The 18,102-nt window shown below is 34.6% G+C and overlaps 1 protein-coding gene across 1 annotated transcript; it reads left to right on the top strand.

Moving 5' to 3' along the window:
- The first annotated feature begins 1,704 nt into the window (after positions 1-1,704).
- Positions 1,705-8,446, top strand: LOC115719247 (homeobox-DDT domain protein RLT1). The gene is made up of 8 exons (XM_030648209.2): positions 1,705-2,164; positions 3,951-4,055; positions 4,350-5,003; positions 6,053-6,132; positions 6,599-7,048; positions 7,133-7,207; positions 7,350-7,441; positions 8,050-8,446. The coding sequence occupies exons 1-8, from the start codon at positions 2,158-2,160 to the stop codon at positions 8,117-8,119; spliced, it is 1,533 nt and encodes a 510-aa protein (XP_030504069.2). The 5' UTR covers positions 1,705-2,157; the 3' UTR covers positions 8,120-8,446.
- Positions 8,447-18,102: the final 9,656 nt, after the last annotated feature.

The raw sequence follows: 18,102 nt of genomic DNA, 5'->3' as shown, positions 1-18,102 counted from the left end.
CATAAGACCATTTTGGAGGCAAAGAGTGGAGCATGTGCGTCTTTTGTATGGCGAAGTTTGATATGGGGGAAGAAAGTGATTGTTAATGGCTACCGGTGGCGAGTTGGGAATGGGGAAAATGTTCGGGTTCTTGAAGATCCGTGGCTCCCGCGACCAGTCACGTTTAAGATCTATGATAAGCCACCTCTCCCGGCGAATATGGTTGTGGCCGATATGAAACATGGGGATGGTAGTTGGGATTCAATCTTTATCCAAGAGGTCTTTAATAGTGATGATGCGGAGCTCATACTTTCTATGCCTAGTACGGGTTGGGAATTAGAAGATAAAATCATGTGGCATTATAGTAAGAATGGGGAATATACGGTTAAAAGCGGCTATAAGATGGCAAGCTCTTTGGTTGAAGAGCAATATCAGTCAAATGACAAGGTGTTGGTAGATTGGTGGAAAGCATTATGGAGGTTTAAGATTCCACCCAAAATCAAACATTTTGTGTGGAAGCTTGCTTATAATTGGCTTCCTACAAATGTTACTTTGGCCAAACGTGGTGGGTGTGCATAAGAAGTGTGAAAGGTGTACAGGTCATGTGGAAGAAAATGCTATTCATGCCTTATGGGAGTGCAAAAGGAGCAAGGAATTCTGGGCTGTTAGTGGTTTCAAGGATGAGATGAAACGGCTGAAAGGTGAAGATGTGCTTTCTTTTTTGATGAGGATGGCTCGGCAATGGGACAAGGGTAAGTTCGAGTTCTTTTTGGTTCTCACATGGAATATTTGGAACATACGGAATAGTGTCATACATGGTGGGACCGCTCCTATGGTAGGGGAGATGGTGGACTGGTGTAGGATGTATTTGACTAAGTTTCAGGGAGGAGGAGCTGCTGCTGTGAGTCGGGTCAGAAGGGAAAATTTGAAATGGGGGGCACCTGAGTTGGGAAGGATGAAAATTAATGTGGATGCTAGAGTAAAAAGTGGTGGAGGGGTGTCGGGCATAGGGTGTGTGATTCGGGACAGTGGGGGGCGTACTTTGTATGCGTCATCTGCTGTAGTTCATCAGGAACTGGCTCCACTTCAGCTGGAGTTGCAGGCTATTCTCGTTGGTTTGCAGGTAGGAATACATCGTAAAATCCATCGATTTAGCATAGAGTCGGATTGTCTACAAGCCGTTCAGTTAATCCAAAGAAAGGATGAAGGCTGTTTTGATGTCGATTGTTTGTTAGATCAAATACGAACTTTATTGTTGTATGATAGTGTTGATGGTATCTCGTTTGTATTTCGTGAGGCCAATAGAGTAGCTTATGTTTTAGCCAATTATGCTTTGGTTAACAAAGCTAGTGCCATGTGGATTGGGGTGGAACTCTCTTGTGCAAGTCAAGAACTTTCTCTTGACATGCCTAATCCTGTTTGATTGTGTTATTAATGAATATTTCTTTTTCAAAAAAATAAAAAAGTAATTTTTTTTATATTAATTTTATCAAATTGAGTAAAAAAAATTGCTTTTTTATTTTATTATTTGTGAATCAAGGCATGACAAAATATGCATTTATATCCTACAATTACGTGTATTTCTCTAATTGCATGAGATCGATTTGTCAACTCCAAGAAGTAAATATAATAATTAATTTAAAGAGCGATTGCTTTCGTATAACTTATTATTGTGCGTGTAAAATCAGACCTCGTTTCATTCTCAACTGAACTTTCCGTGGCAATAAAAAAAACTTCAGGAAAAAAAAATAAACTTCTTTTTTATTTTATTTTTTCTTAAGAGGAAAATAATTTATTTATTGAACTTTTAAAATTAAATAAGGCTTTATTCAAAATAAATAAATAAAAAAAAAGGCTGAATTATATTTTCTGGGCGAATAAATAATTCATTCCATTAAGTTGTTAAATATGAACCAGAAGTGTATTTAGTAAAAATAAAAAATAAAAAAGCAATAAGAGAAAATGTAGAAAAAAACATGGGGAAAGTGAATGGAAAAAGAAATTGAAAAATTCTGTATTTTTTTGTATGACAGAAATTAATTAGATGCAAACAAAAACTTGCAGACCCGACCCAATTGCATGTTTTTGTTGCCTTCTTCAATCGTTTTGCTATAATGGGTTTTCCTTTCTGAAACTCCACAAGTCAAAACCTATACGACCCAGAATTACTCACCCGCCATGGAAGGTATTGATGCTTTTATTTTTAATAACTATTTCCAGATCAATTTGTGGGATTTGGGTTTTCAGTTTTGAGGGTTTTAAATCACTTGCATGCATGACCAGATTTTGGGTAATTATGGGAAAATAAAATCTGGGTTTCTGTATTTTGGGTGTTTGGTTTCTCAGAAAAGTAGGAATTGGGTTTTGATTTTTTGTGATATTATTTCGCTTAGCATTCCTACTTATTGGTTCCAAATTCCAAAATTTGGTGAGGTGTGATTGTTTTACCAATCTAACTTATTGTTTTTACTTTTGAGAATCTTATTGGGCATAATATCTGTAATTCACTTCATTACTAGTAAGCATTTCAATTCTCTTGTTGCTTTTCCGACATGCCTTTGGGTATTCATGTTCCTCTTGATTTGTTGGATTTTACCCAGATATTGTTCTAAAATGGTCAACGGATATCTCTTTGTACCGTTTGTTAGTGTAATGTTGTTACGATCTTGTTGTGATTTGCTTTTTGTATTATTTATCTGAAGCTGTTGCGCGTAGATGCTGCTTTGGATAGTACGTTTGCCCTGGTTTTGACCTTGACAAATTGTGACTATGAAATATGTGTAAAGATGTACCATTAAGGATGAAAATGTTTGGATTTATGTGACTGAATACATGTTCTTGTGTTTTGGCATTGATTACTTGAAGAACTCAGCCTTGTGCTGATGGTTTCTCATACAATTCTCTGATCTTTTCTTCTGTTGGAGGTTCAAGATTTTGTTACTTGCAATCATTTACATAGGTTAAGCCTTCATTTATAGCATGCTGATTACCGCTGTAGTTGTTGATTTTGGTTTTGCTTTTACTGTGGTTGATATTCTTATATTTCTCTTAACTAGAGCCTATACTAGAAACCTAAAGCATACTTTAAGATAGGAAAGGTTTAGAATCTGCCATGAATAATATAATTGGATGGAGATGTAACCATTGAGGTTTACTTGGCAATGATTTGGTAATCTGCTTCTCATTTCTGTTACTGATGTTTGATGTATATGTGAGGGTTTGGTAATTCTACCTATTAACTACTGCATGTCATTTTTGTACTTCATTATTAGTAAACACAGGGCACATGCATCTTTGCTGGAGAATCATTATAAATAAACTTGTTCTTTTCTTTTTCGAAACTTTGGCCTTGACAGTTTGACCTGGAGACCTCCCTGTGGCCCCAAGGTTTTATTGAGCCTGTGGGGAACGGAACCTTGGAACAAATGCCTACCAGCATTTTCCAAGGCTCCTCCTTACCGCTAGACCACCCCCTTGGTGTTTTTTTTTTTTTTTTTTAAATAAACTTGTTAAGATAGAATAAAGTATTTTAGATGAATTGGAATCATAAGATGGTGTGGGAAATAATTTATATAGTGTAAGGTTCATATACATGAATATGTGATCGTATTTCATAGCAATCTGTTGACTCGATTTTAATGGATGTGACTTTATAGATCATCATGTTTGTTTGGATACATAGAAATATTTCATCACTTGCTTATGTTAAAGTGATACTTGTTTTTATATGGTAAGATGCGATTTGATCTCCAATTATGGGTCTTTAAGTTTGGTAGATTAGTTTCTGGGCTCATTCTCTATTTTGTGCTTCTTTTATTTTGAAGCTTTATTTGTCCTAAAAATGGTATTACTGGTGCAATGCTGTGACATGAGTACCATTTTTTTGGGCCATGCTCAGTACCTGTTTGAGTAACATAGTTATACATTCAAATTTTAATGTTAATACATTCTTGCTACTAAACTATGTCTAGAATCAAGTGAAGCACACTCAGAGGAGAAGAAAGTATCCCAAGATAATAAGAAAAGGCGACTCAAGACACCTTCACAAGTTATGGCTTTGGAGAAATTTTATAACGGTAAGAATGTCATTGTTTTCTTAAAATATAGAAGTTTAACCCCAGAGGGGTAGTTTAAATGGTGAGGCATGTGGCTTGTTCCCACAAGATCTTAGTCTAAGTCTGTCTTGGGTACCTACATAGCATCTATAGTGTCATTTTCTCCAAATATTGTATGATTAGGAATCTAGTTAAAAAAAATGGAAGTCTTCGGTACTTGTATACATTTATATATCTATATATTTATATCTTAACGACTTGGTTATATTGTTTCATTGATGTGTTGAAATGGAAACATAATGGTTTCTCCACCAGAACACAAATATCCTACAGAGGAAATGAAATCAGAACTTGCAGTACAGTTGGGATTGACAGAAAAGCAGATTTCTGGGTGGTTCTGCCACAGAAGGTTAAAAGACAAAAGAGTATCAAAAGATGAACCCTGTGCTAATGGGCGGCAAGATCGTTTAAGTGGGGTCATTCAGGACCTTGGTAGTGGACTTGGGCAAGATTCATGTGGTAGCACTAAACATGTAGATTATAGATATGTTGACCCAAGAGAAGTTGAAAGTCAAAGACTCTATGGGAATGATTTTCCAGCAGCAGATCTCACCAGTGATAAAAAGAGTCTTTACACTGAAAGAGGCATGGATGATACATCTTCAGAAAGTTCCTCATCCTTACAGGATAGGTTATTAACTCCAATTGAGGATCCTCACAGTGTGGAAACTTTTAGGTACCTCACACAGGATGGACCAATTGCACCCTTAAGTTCCAAGGGCACAAGAACCATGGGTTATAAGCCCTCAGGGTATTTGAAAGTTAAGAATGAAATAGAAAATGCTGCAATTACAGCTGTTAAGAGGCAATTGGGGAAGCAATATCAAGAAGATGGTCCACCACTGGGTGTAGAATTTGAAGCACTTCCTCCTGGTGCATTTGAATCACCAATCAGAGATCCTGTCCATGGTAAGTGGTACATTTATTTTCTATTCTACTTTTCCATTGAAAAAGAGTTTCCTGTGGTTGTTCTGCTTAAGTCAATCCCGATTATGCATTGCTTAGAGCTGTAGTCTTCATCTTCTTATTTATATTTTTATATGATATTTAAGTTGTTAATATAAGGTGTACTATAGTTATTGAAAGAAATTAAAATGTGGGGTTCTTTGAAGGAATTCTACTCAATTAGGGATTTCTGCCATCTTAGTATAGGTTGGAAAATCTGATAAGGAATTGATTATCTTGTTTTTTGTATGAGGATTTCTTTCTGTAACTGTTTTTTCCTTGTTATTTTAGTTACCGTTTTACATCACTCATAAGTCACATCTAGTACAACGGCTGGTAATGGATTGCACGCAAGGGAAAAGTATGTTGAGAGAGGGCAACCTTTTAGATAGAGAATTGATTCTTTGTTAAATGTGTGTGATAGTTGGTACAGGGAGTCTACCCCCCGCCCTTTGAAAGAAACAATTTCCCAGCAAAATTGTGTTTAGCAAAGTAAAATAAATTAGAGAACTTCAGTGGATGGTGAATTAAGAAAGGGAGACTAATAGAGATGGTACATGTTGATTCATTGATACTTTATGCTGCAAATTTCAATTCTCCTTTGGCAATGTCTTTTTCTCTTTTTTCCGTTTTCCCTTTATTGTTATTAATTCTTTTGTTTGTTATTAGTTGATTTAGACATTAACCATCTTGTAAGTTGAAAGTACATGATTTTGAGAATATTTGTTTTAGTGAAGAGTGCAAGAAAGAAAAATATAAAAATATAACGAACATATGATATTGGATATATTTATACAAGCTATCAAATTGCTATAAGAGTGTCAACTTATAACTCTCTGTTCCAGCTATAGACTGAAGTTCTGAGCTTTGTAAGAAATTAGCTGTCTTATTTGTCTTTGCTACTTTGCTCAATTTAGATTGCATGTACATTTGTCTTTGCTCAGTGTCGATTTTCTTTTCAAATTACTATTTGAGATCTAGGTTGTAGTTAATATCTTTTAATTCTGTTGCAGAACCCTACTATGTTGGAAATCCAGTTCTTTCTCACCCCTTGAATATTTCTGGATTGAAAAAGCAGCCCTCTCCTGGCAGTGTAAGTGGATATTCTGAGATTCAATTTCCTTTTGACATATTGAGTGAGACTAATCCTGACACCATGCTCGGATCTGCTCTATTACTTTGATTCCCATGCTCGAGTCTTTCGATAGATTTCCATGCTTAATACATCTGTATGAAAGTGCATGCCTGCTTTATTTAGACTTTTCATGGTTTCAAATTGTGTGTTGATGTGATGTTAATTATTTCTGTTTTATCAAGAACATTATGGCGTTTAAAAGCTTTTCTTAGCAGAACATCAGCATTGTAACTTTCACATTTAAATTGTTGTTAAATGAATATAGAAAATGGAATGAAAATAATATAGTTTGCATGCCTTTGTATTTACGTTTAGGAAAATATTGTAAACTTATCAAATTTGTTTATTTTTATTGTAACTACAATGTACTCTTTCACCTTTTGCTTTCATGTGCGTAATATTTCTCAATTTTATGATCATGTAGAGATACGAAATAAATAATTCCAAGCTGAGTTCCAAGGACCCATATATGCAGCAAGAAGGTCCTGGCATCATACATGGTATTGGCCATCAGGAGGCAAAACCTAGCAATCTAATGAGACAAAAATCAACTTATATTGACCATGCTGGTTCTCTCTCTGGCCGAAATTCCTCCTTGGATAATTATGATGATTCTAGTTACAATAACAATCATCATCGTAAAAAGAGCTCTAAACATGGTGTTGAAGGAACGTCATCTGACTCCTTTCACAACCGTCTTAGTCACCATAGTGGGAAGGTTCCAAGCAAACAAGCATTTTCTCGTGTACATGATGATGATGTAAGCCCTGAGATTGTGCAGAGGAGTGAATACTTTAAGCCCGCAGTTTCAGCACGAAACTATTGTGAGGCACCTGACATGGAGGAAAGAGGGATATCCACCATGATGGCACAGGTCTTTTTCTTTTCTTTGTTCTTGGTGAAAGGAATGTGATAATGGTAGTTCTTGGTTAAAATTTCAGTTGCTTGATATATGCAGGAGGATAAATTTTTTGGAGAAGGCAAGACCAGGAAAGATGTCAAAGTAAAGATGAAGCATGTGAATGAAATGACTGTAAGTTTTAATTTGATATGCTTTTGGATTATTTACAAATTCAGATACATTCATGGACTAATGTGCTGCTACATCATTATAATGTGTTTATGGTGTTTTCCTGTGCTTTTGACACCCTCTCCTTTTTGCTCAAATATTAAAGGTTGCAAAAAGAGGGAAGGCTGACTTTTCACAACAAGAAAACGGCACAAATTCTTACGTAGAGATTCTACCTCATAAGAATAACACTAAAGGGTAAGTAGAATTTCTCCTAGATTAATTAATGATTTTCTTTTACAAAAGTTCATGTGAGATCCATTTTTTGCATGCCCTGAATTTCAGTCCCAGATTAGCTTCTTGCTTATACATCTTTATGATGCAATCAAATGTTTCTTCTTGTGAATTTGATTGCCATTTTTTCCTTGTTTTTATTATTCTACTAAGGGCTGTGACTTGTGCATTATGCTTAACTTCCAAAAAAAAAAAAAAAACTAAAATATATTTGTGACTATAGTAAAGATCCAATAAGCTGTACCGAATTGTGGTTTATATAGTTTGGGAGAAATGCAGTATGTCTGAGAATCTAAAACTCACTATGTAAGTTTCCTTCTATTAGGTTCTAGCAAGCAACTTCTTCTCCACCTTAACCTTAGAAAAACAATTCTTCAGATTCTGTTTCTTGAGAACTAGATATCAACCGAATGCAAAAGGAAACAACAGTGTAAAGTAACATTCTAGCATTATGAAAAAAGTAAAAGGAATAGGTTGTGCATCCTATGTTGATAACATTAAGTTTCAAAATTTAATACATTTTGGGGTTAAATTGCAATTTATGCTTTCTAAGTACATCACTTCCATTGTAGATCTGCCTTAGAGATGCCATCAAGCTTCAGTGAGGATGAAACTGCAGAAACCAGTTCTTCAGCAGAGTGAAGTTTCTGGTAAAGCAGGAAGGGGTTTCCCTAGGCTTGTACAGTTCAGAGAGAGCTATGGTCATTAAATAGTCACCCCAGAAGTACTACAAGGGCTTGGGGATTGCCACTTTCCTATGCCCTTTTGAGTATTCACTCATCTGTTTATAATTGTAGAAAATATATAAATATATATAGTTTTTAGGCTATTTTAAATTTAATTTGTCTACCAAAACCAAGAGTTTTTCTCAGATTGAATTAACTGTTTGTAAATGTGCCTGCTGCTACTTCTCCCTGAACAACATTGTTTTGGTGGTTAAGTGATGATTCTAGTTTCTCTCTACAAAAAGGTTTTAAGTTTTTCTTAGAAGATCGAGATAGCGTTTGGTTGGAGGTAATGAAATTGAATGGAATGAAAAAGAAACAATTTTCATTCTTTTGTTTAGTTGCATCTTAAAGTATTAAAATAATAGAATGATTTTTACATTAATAATGAGAACAAATTTAATAATTTTTTTTAATGCATTTTAAATTTGATTCTATTTCTATTTTCATTTTAATAGTAATTATTTTTAATGCATTTTAAATTTGATTTTATTTTCTATTTCTATATTTTCATTTTTTTCCAACTAAAATCATCTAATTTAAAAGCTTGCTGTTTTCTAAAACATATAATAAAAAAAAATTGGAGACTCCTTCATACATCTCCTAAACAAATGAATATTGGAGTAAGTGTTAAATTAACAAAATTATTCTTTATTTTTTGTAACTTATATATATATAAAAAAAAAAAAAGGTATTAGAGTCATTTTAGTTTTATTTTTTTAGCATTTTTGTAATATAATCCTCATTAGGTTTTTTAATGTAATGGAGATTCCCTTATATGATGTAGGGTTCGTTTGGTATAGTTTTTAAAAAAGTTAAAAGTTGTGATAAAAATGTGTTTGGTAAGCAGTCAACAAGTAGTTTTTTGAATAAGTTTTTAAGAAGCTAAAAGCTAAAGTTGATCCAACCTAACTTTTGGAAAAAATTGTTTTGATTAAAAGACTATAATAAGTTTATTCGTACTAAAATCATATTTATTATATATTAAAAAAATAAAAATATTTAAAATAAATTAATTAGAATAAAATAAATAATTATTAAATTTCATATTTTTTTTTTAAAAAAAATAACTTATATTTTATATTTTTTTTTTATGAATTAGAGAATTATATTGCACAAACCAATTTACATCCTAGGAGCACTCCTAAAAATAGAAGCCTCAAGTTTGAATCTATACATACTTTGTATTTACATTATTACAAATCATAAAACCACTCTCTATCTTTACAATTCAATTTCTTGGGCAAAAACATGATGATTTGGCTTTTGAGTCTCCATTTCAGGTTCTCTATCAACCTGCTACAATCCAACTGTTCACCTTGCCAAATAAACTTGTTTCGAGCCTCCTAAATACTGTACACTAAGCCTGTAATAATAGCAGCAAGTACATTCTTCCTAAACCTACTCACATTTGTCCTACCTATCCACCTTATGATCTGTGGCAGGTCTGAAGTTGAGGTTCTCCAACTCAGCCAATTCTTGGCTGCTTGTAGACATTGGACAGCAAAAGGGCACTTGAAGAACAAGTGTTGTGTGTTCTCCTTTTGTGTATTACACAAGATGCAACATTCCTCCACTTGTATACTAAATTTCACTAGCCTTTCCTTTGTCTTTAGCCTATTCAACATTGCCAACCATAGAATAACACTATGCTTTGGAATGTTCAATCTTGCCAAAACTTCATGGCTCCAAGACACTCGGTTAGGACTAGGTTTGAACAAAGTATATCCTGCTGAAATGTGGTATTTCTGTACCTGAAATATAGCAGGATCTTGTATTGTTTTGAGGTTGTCCTTGAGAGCTACAAGCTTCTTCCAATGCCAGCTGGAGTGGATAGAAGCCGAGTAGCGCTACCAATCCTCTCTCTTGATGTAAACACTATGAACCCATCTTAGCCATAGGCTTTCTTGTTTGTTCGCAATAGTCCAAATGTATTTACACATAGCAGCCTTATTCCATTCCTCTATTCTTTTAATTCCTAATCCTCCATCTTTTTTCTGTTGGCATACATCATCCCATGCCACAGCACCTGCCCCATGAAAAGCAGCTTGCCCTTTCCAAAGGAAGGCTCTACATATAGCCTTTATGTTCTTCAAGATCTTCTTAGGCATAATCATCATTTGGCTCCAATAAGCTTGAATAGCTATGAGCACTGAGTTTATGAGAGTTATTCTACCTGCAAAGGACAAATTTCTCGAGCTCCAGATCTTGATTCTAGCAGTCATCTTTTCAGCCAACAATTCACAATCCTTTCCAGATATTTTTTTTAGATGAAATTGGAATTCCAAGATAGGTAAAAGGTAGTACCTGTTATTGGAAACCAGATTTTTCCAGCAACCATTGAACTTCCCTTCGAGACATGTTGCTGCAATAACAAGCTGTTTTGCTACCATTCGAATTTAATCCTGATGTACTTGAGAACAGTTTCAGTGCTTGTAACATGTACTTAATGCTCCTCACATCCCCATTACAAAATAAAAGCACATCATCCGCAAATGCAAGGTGATTAAGCTTTAACTTTGAGCAGCCATTATGGAATTTAAAGTCATCATTCTCCCCCAATCCTTCTCATTAATCTAGACAAATATTCCATGCCTAAAACAAACAAAAGAGGAGACATAGGGTCTCCTTGCCTAAGCCCCCTCTTAGATTCAAAGAAACCATGCAATGATCCATTGAACATAAGAGAAAACTTAGGAGTTCAAACACAATTCATAATGAGAGGAATAAAGGCCTTAGGAAATTTGAGTCCATCAAGCATTTCCTCAATAAAGTCTCACTCAACAGTATCATATGCCTTTTGAAGATCAAGCTTAATCATGCAACTTGGTTTGTTAGCTTTCCTTCCATAATGTCTCACCAAGTCTTGACAGATCATAATGTTATGCCTAATATATCTACCTTTAATAAATCCCCCTTGGGAAGGAGAAATTATTTCAGGTAAAATATTTCGGATTCTAGAGCTCAAGAGCTTAGTTGCAATCTTATAAATAACATGGCAACAAGCAATTGGCCTAAAATCCTTAACTGTGTTTGGACATTTCACCTTAGGTACCACGGTAATTTTGTAGAATTGATCTCTTTTAAAATGTTAGTCTAATTTAGGAATGATAAGACTGCTTTGGTAACCTTCTCCCCAATGATCTCCCAATTATCTTGGAAAAAATAGCTCGAGAATCTATCTGGTCCAGGAGATTTAGCTCCAGAAATACTAAAAACAGTTGCCTTCACATCATCTTTAGTAAACTCTTAAATCAGCATGTCACTTTGCTAATTGGATAAGCAAGGGCCATTAGCAAGCACTTTAGGATGAGTCTTCCTTGTATTGTCTAACCTGGAACCAAGCAGCTCCTTATAGAAATCAAGAAAAGCTGCTGTTATTTGGTTAGGATCATGAGTTCTACTCCCATCCCTCTGTTCAATAGAAAGAATTCGGTTATGTCTCATTCTTTGCTTGATACTAGAGTAAAAGAAAGCAATATTGCAATCCCCATCTTGTAACCAAGCAATTTTTGCTTTTTGTTGGAGGAATGAGGCATAATTTTTCTATGCTAAAATCAGGTTTTCCCGAGCCTCTCTTTCCTATCCAGTCAGTGTTGTATTCATCGGCTGCTGGTGTATTTTTGTCTGCCATTCATCCAATTCCAGCTGAAGTTTTGCTACAGTATGCTGCAAGTTATTAAATCTTCCTTGTTAATCTCGTTCAATTTGATCTCGAAATGCTTGAGCTTTGTAACCATTTGAAACATAGGAGAGCCCATTATCTTTTGTGTCCAACACTCTTTAAGACAGCCATCATATCTTGAATGTGATTTCCACATTCAAAAATATTTGAAAGGCTTCTTGCCCGAAGCACTATTAGGATGGAGTGTAAGAACACCTGGAGAGTGGTCAAATAGTCCTTCATTCATGTATACTACTTCAGCATGGTCATATCTATTTAATCAAGAATGATTGGCCAACATCCTATCAATGTTAGAAAAAATTCTATCCTCTCCTTGTTGCTTGTTAGACCAAGTGTAGTAGTTCCCACTAGTCTTAATATCTTCCAATTGGCATTGAGTCACACAATTCAAAAAAGCTGAATCCGGGTAGTACTTCACCTTATTCCCAATTCTCTCTTCTTTAGCTAGTATGTCATTAAAATCCCCCATCAGGCACCAATTTTCATTAGTATTTACTTCACCTAAACTCTTCCAAAGTAACCCCTTTTCATTTCGATTATTTGAAGCATATATCACAGTTATGAAGCTTGAAAAAAATCCATCTATTGTTGATACTTTTAGATGCATAAGTTGACCTGTGCATCTAATTATATCAACAATAAATCTTAGGATAAATACCATTTTGGACCCTGTGTTTTGCAAAAGTTACAGATTGGACCAAGTATTTTGTTAAATGACAAAATGGACCCTGTATTTTTTAAAATAGTAAAAATAGGACCCTAAGCTTAATTTTTGACAACTTTTTTTTTTAATACAACTAACTTGAAGACAATGCTTAATACGAACAGATACAAAAAAATGTAAACAGTTTTGTCATAGCACTTTTAGATCGGATTATAGTTAAACTTTAATTTGACAAAAAATCAATTCAGGGTCCTATTTGTACTATTTTAGAAAATACAGGGTCCATTTTGTCATTTAACAAAACACAAGGTCCAATTGGTAACTTTTGCAAAACAAAGGGTCCAAGCAAAGTGACATGCTGATTCAAGAGTTTACTAAAGTACTGTTTCCAAGCAATCACAATCTTTCCCCCGGGATGCCAAGCAATATTAGACGAAAAACACCAACCTTCAAAAACATTTGAGTACAAGACCCCAAGCTTTGAGGCCTTTACTCTTCTCTCAAGAAGCCCAACAAAATCAACTTTCTATACATGAAGAAATTGCTTTATTAAGTATTGTTTCTGCTGATTGTTGGCTCCTCGGACATTCCAACAAAGCATCTTATCCATTTAGGAAAGAGGGTTCTCCCCCCTCTTCTGTGTTGTCATTGTTCACCCTGTTATTCCCTTCTGCATTTTCCTCAACTTCTAGTGCCTGGAAGGAGTTCTTGACCTTTGTTCCGCGTTCTTTAGTCATTGTTTTCTCAGGTTTTCGAGCAGTCATAACTTTTGTAAAGCCATCCTCATCCACCTGCTCTTTTTTCCTATGATCTTTCTTGACAATCCACTCTTTCCCACCATTATTCTTTCTACACTCAGCTGCAACATGTCCCAAACTAGAGTATTGAGTACAAATGGAAGGTTTCCACTCATACTTTACTCCAATGGAGGTATTCCATCCATGTTCATCCTCGAATTCTAACATGTCTGGGAGTTTCTGATCCATATTCACCTAAAAAAGGATTCGAGGATAACTCAGTCGTTCCCTCTCCCTAGTTATGGCATCCACCATTATTGGTTTTCCCATTTGGCCAACTATCTTAAACAAGGACTTCTCTCCCCAGTACTTTAATTCTAGGTCTTCTAACTGAATCCATATTGGTACACTATGCACATCTTCCTTCCTAAAATTTGTATTAGGATCCCATGGTTTCATAATGATCGACCTTCGATTAAAGAAGATAAAACCTCCATTGAGCACTTGATCTCTATACTCCATAATGTCAAAACTGATTATGAATATGACATACGAAAGCGTCTTTACCCTATCAACTTTATCCCTTTAAACTCTCTTGGCAAATCCCTCAATAATCTGCAGTGGAGGGTTTGAACCCAAGACATAGCAGAAAATTGATGGTTTCCAAAATAACACATATTCTTCTATATCCTCTAAGGTTATTTTCACCTTAGATTTCTGTTCTTTATTCTTAAAAGTACTTTCCAGATTACGCACAACTGAACCAGAACAAAGAACAGGGGGAATTGTGGTCTTACCTTATCGAATATCACTGTTACATTGCTCATTCACCTTGAGGAAGTGTGCGAAGTCACTTCTGATTTCTTCTTGCCTGTGAATCTCCTTCAAGGAAGCTCCAGGGGACAATGGAAGTTGAAAAATACCAGCAAGAACAGGGTCTTTGTCGAACACCTCTTCCTCTGATATCTCCAGTTCCTGCATCTCATCCATCTCAGCCACCGTACAGGCCTCGGCCTCATCAGTTTCGACTCGTCCTGCTTTCTTCTTCCCTTTCCTGCTAGCAGATCGTGATTTCCCTTGAATCTTTGATCTCGTTTTTGCCATAGCTCCAGCTTCTCAGCTGCGAGAGCAAGAACACGAGAGAAATCTTTTTAATATGAAAAAACTTATATTTTATATTAATATCAACAAACAATATCAACCTAGAATTTTTCTTATATACTTGAGTTTTTTTTTTTTTTTACATTTAATGAAACATAATATAAAAATACTATAAATTGTTTTTATTAAATGAATATAAATTTATATTTGAAAAAATTAAAAATATATAAAAAATAAAATATTATATAAAATAAATTTCTATATATTTATGATTATAATAAATTAGATTATAACATTATCATTATTATTATAATAAATCTTAACACCTCACAGTACTTTGAAATTTATAATTTACCAAACACTCAGCTCAGCTTTTTTCTACAGTTCTGCTGCAGCTGCTTTTTCTCACAGCACAAATACATTTGCTTTTTCCCATAGCACAATTGTGCCAAACTGGCCCGTAATCAATTATATTGTAACTAGAGAACGAAATTGCGCTTCGTGCGGTCTTTAAACCTATGTATACATGATGATTCATATTATTATAGAAATTGTTAATTAAAATAATATTTATATTTATCCAATAAATATTTATTATAAAGTGATAATTATTGAAATAATGATAGATATGTAGCAGTCCATAAAATCATTCATCAAGTTTATGATTAATTACGTAGTGTAATATAATTTGTTAAAAAAAGTAGTGTAATATAATATTCATAATATAAATTTATTTTCTGTTTTGATTGATAATATATGTATTTTTTTTTTAATAAAATCTAGTAACTTTCATTAACAAATAAAATCTTCCATTACAATGGATTGTACTTCAGTGGAACAATCCTCCACCTGAAGCATACAACTTGTCGAAAAATAAGAGCCCTTTGCAAGACAATGAGCTACTCTATTTGCAGATCGTTTAACAAAACACAACTCAATATGATTGTAAGACAAAAAAGTGAATTACGAACATCTTGAACTAAAAGGCCAAATTGAGAAGGCATAGACATATTACTTTGAATGGCTTTGACGCAAACCAAGCTATCGGTCTCAATAATCACATGCCGCCAGGAGTGTCGAGCAACCTAACTTAAAGTTTTCTTAATGCCAATAATTTCAGCAATCTCCGGTTGAACACGACCCGGTTTGCCAATGGTGAAAGCTTCAATCATTTGTCTACAATGATCACAGGCAACGCAGCCAACTCCAAATCTAGACTCTTGCACAAACAACGCGCCATTAACATTAACCTTAATCTGATTTGTAACAGGTGCAACCCAACGCTCATTACCTCGGCTTTTATCTAAAAAACCAGACAAGGAAAGACCTTTCCTTTCTTGAGTGAACTTATATTGATCAAGGGTAATTCTTGCTGAAGCAACGGTGTTGGCAACAGTCCAACTTTTTTGTTGTCATATGAAATCATTTCAAGTTCTCCATATCGCCCAACTCACCATAGCCACTTGTTGGATTTTGTGCCCTAAATAAAACTCATTTCAATATAATCAGATTTTACTAATTAATAAAGGTCAGAAATTGCATTTTATGTTGCATGGTTCACATGATTTATTTCATGATTATGTTTAATGTATAAATTCTATTAAGTCCAGAACATATGTATTTGTTCATGATTATAGTGTCGTCAGCACAGTGGAATATAATCGTGATTATATGTTCAAAAGTTTAATTCCCTGATTTGTCAGTTCACTGGATTTAGACTGGCATGATAATCAGCGAAAGGTATACTTACACCTTCGATACGTGTTATGCCCTTTCCAGGGCATTGGCAAAGTTTACCAGTATCGGATATACATTGGAAGGGACCGATATTGATCTTGGATAAGATGTCATAAACTTACCGTTATATCTTTCTAAGTCAATATCAATGGTTAATCTTAGGTCTATGGATCTTAATCCTGACATGGTTAGGTTCGATCTCAAGAGTGTTATTTGTGTTCTTTGATTTGTTAGTTAAGCCTACCTTTTGGTCTGGGTGATACGTACATTTTGGGAACATGATAGTACAATTGAGTGGGAGCGCTACATAGATATGGAATCTATAACTTCTATTTGGACATAGAAGTGAGACGATGATTTTCTTTGAGCTTGGCTGAATAGAAAATAAATGATTGAGATCTCATTTCAGTAATTATATTAGTTTACTGAAATATCATTTATAGGTTGCTAAGTGTTTTAGGGATAAAATACATTGAAGGGTAGAACGGTAAATTTGTCCTTATTCAGTGTAGATCATCCATAAAGGGTCCTTGACTATTAGGATTGTAACAATAGATAATCATAACGTATCTATATCGTGGTACATATAGAGCGTTCTATATAACTGAGAGTGTATTCAATTCCAAGTTCTATAGTGGTTCAATGAGGAATTAATAAATTGAGAATTTACTTGGTGAATTCTAGATCTACTTATTGAAAGCTCGGTTATATAGGCCCATGTTCCCCTCACTAGTTGAGATAATACTGCTTGTAGACTCAGTTAATTGATTTTAATTAATCAATTATAATTCTAAAATTAGACTATGTCTTATTTAAGAATTTTCACTAAGTAAGGGCTTAATTGTGATGAAAAGAGGTTTTGGGGTCAATTTGTTAATTAAGAGACTTTGCATGGTCTAATTAATAAATTACATAAATGACAATTTTATTTAGTAATTAATTATAATTATTAAATAAATAGTTTTGGCATTTATAAGGTTGAATTGGAAAATATGGTATTATTGAAAAGAAGAATAAGTGGTCGAAATAAAGTGGCAAAAATCCAACTAGAAAGAGGTCCACTATCTTGTACGGCCAAGGTTGATTTTTTGCCCAATATTTTATTCTTTTTTAATTCATATAATTCAACCCTAAGCCCTAGTGAAAACACTATAAAAGGAACATGATACTCTCACTCATCCAATTAATGTAAACTTGACTACTCAACCAAACCTAGATGAGAGAGTTCCTTCTATAGAGATTTCACCTCCTTCATTGTTCTTCACCATATTTGAAACCCTTAGTGATGAGTGACGTGCCCACACATAGCAAGTCAAGTACTCAATCATAGTGAGTAAGACGGTGGTAACTTAACCTGAAGGAGAGAAAGAGATCCGTGTTCAGATCTTGATAATGCTCTGCGACAGAAAGGAATCAAGGGCTAGAGATCTTGAACGGAAGGAGTCATTATATTCTGCTGGAATCAATGTAAGGTTTTCTTAAACCCTGATGTGTTTATTTCATTGTTTTAGAGAATTCATATTTAGGATGTTAATCAACATACATGTTAGTAAATCTAGATCCTGGTAAAATATTCCCAACACCACTTCCTCTAACTCGCCATCTCGGTTCCTATTTTGCAGCAACAGCAACCAATTGCAGAAACTGCCAGTACTACTGCTGGTATCATCACTGCTGGTGTCAACATCCACCATTGTCCTGCTCTAGGTGGCTCGAGCAAAAGGACAACCAACCAAGGCATGGTATATAGTTTCATCATGTGAGAGACACAACGGACAGAGCGCACTAATTGAAACATGTTGCTTTAATAATTGATAGCAAGTTGGTAAAGTACTTGATATGGCTCTCCAAAGGAAATTTCAAACCTTTGGAGGGATTTTTAAGTTCCAAAGCTTCCTCCAAAACCAGTAGAGTTATCTAGAGACCAAGCATCTTTGACCACTTACAAATGCTTGTAAGCACTTCGGACAGTATAA

The sequence above is a fragment of the Cannabis sativa genome, chromosome 2, assembly GCF_029168945.1.
Source record: "Cannabis sativa cultivar Pink pepper isolate KNU-18-1 chromosome 2, ASM2916894v1, whole genome shotgun sequence".
Lineage (NCBI taxonomy): Eukaryota > Viridiplantae > Streptophyta > Magnoliopsida > Rosales > Cannabaceae > Cannabis > Cannabis sativa.
Note: the sequence above shows the minus strand (reverse complement) of the source record. Positions and strands in the feature narration are given on the sequence as shown.

What these genes read in the sequence shown, in the direction of transcription:
- LOC115719247 (XM_030648209.2), top strand. An exon ending in TTTGGAGAAATTTTATAACG is followed by an intron (nt 4,056 to 4,349) that starts GTAAGAATGTCA and finishes TTTCTCCACCAG; the next exon opens with AACACAAATATCCTACAGAG. An exon ending in AGCAGCCCTCTCCTGGCAGT is followed by an intron (nt 6,133 to 6,598) that starts GTAAGTGGATAT and finishes ATGATCATGTAG; the next exon opens with AGATACGAAATAAATAATTC.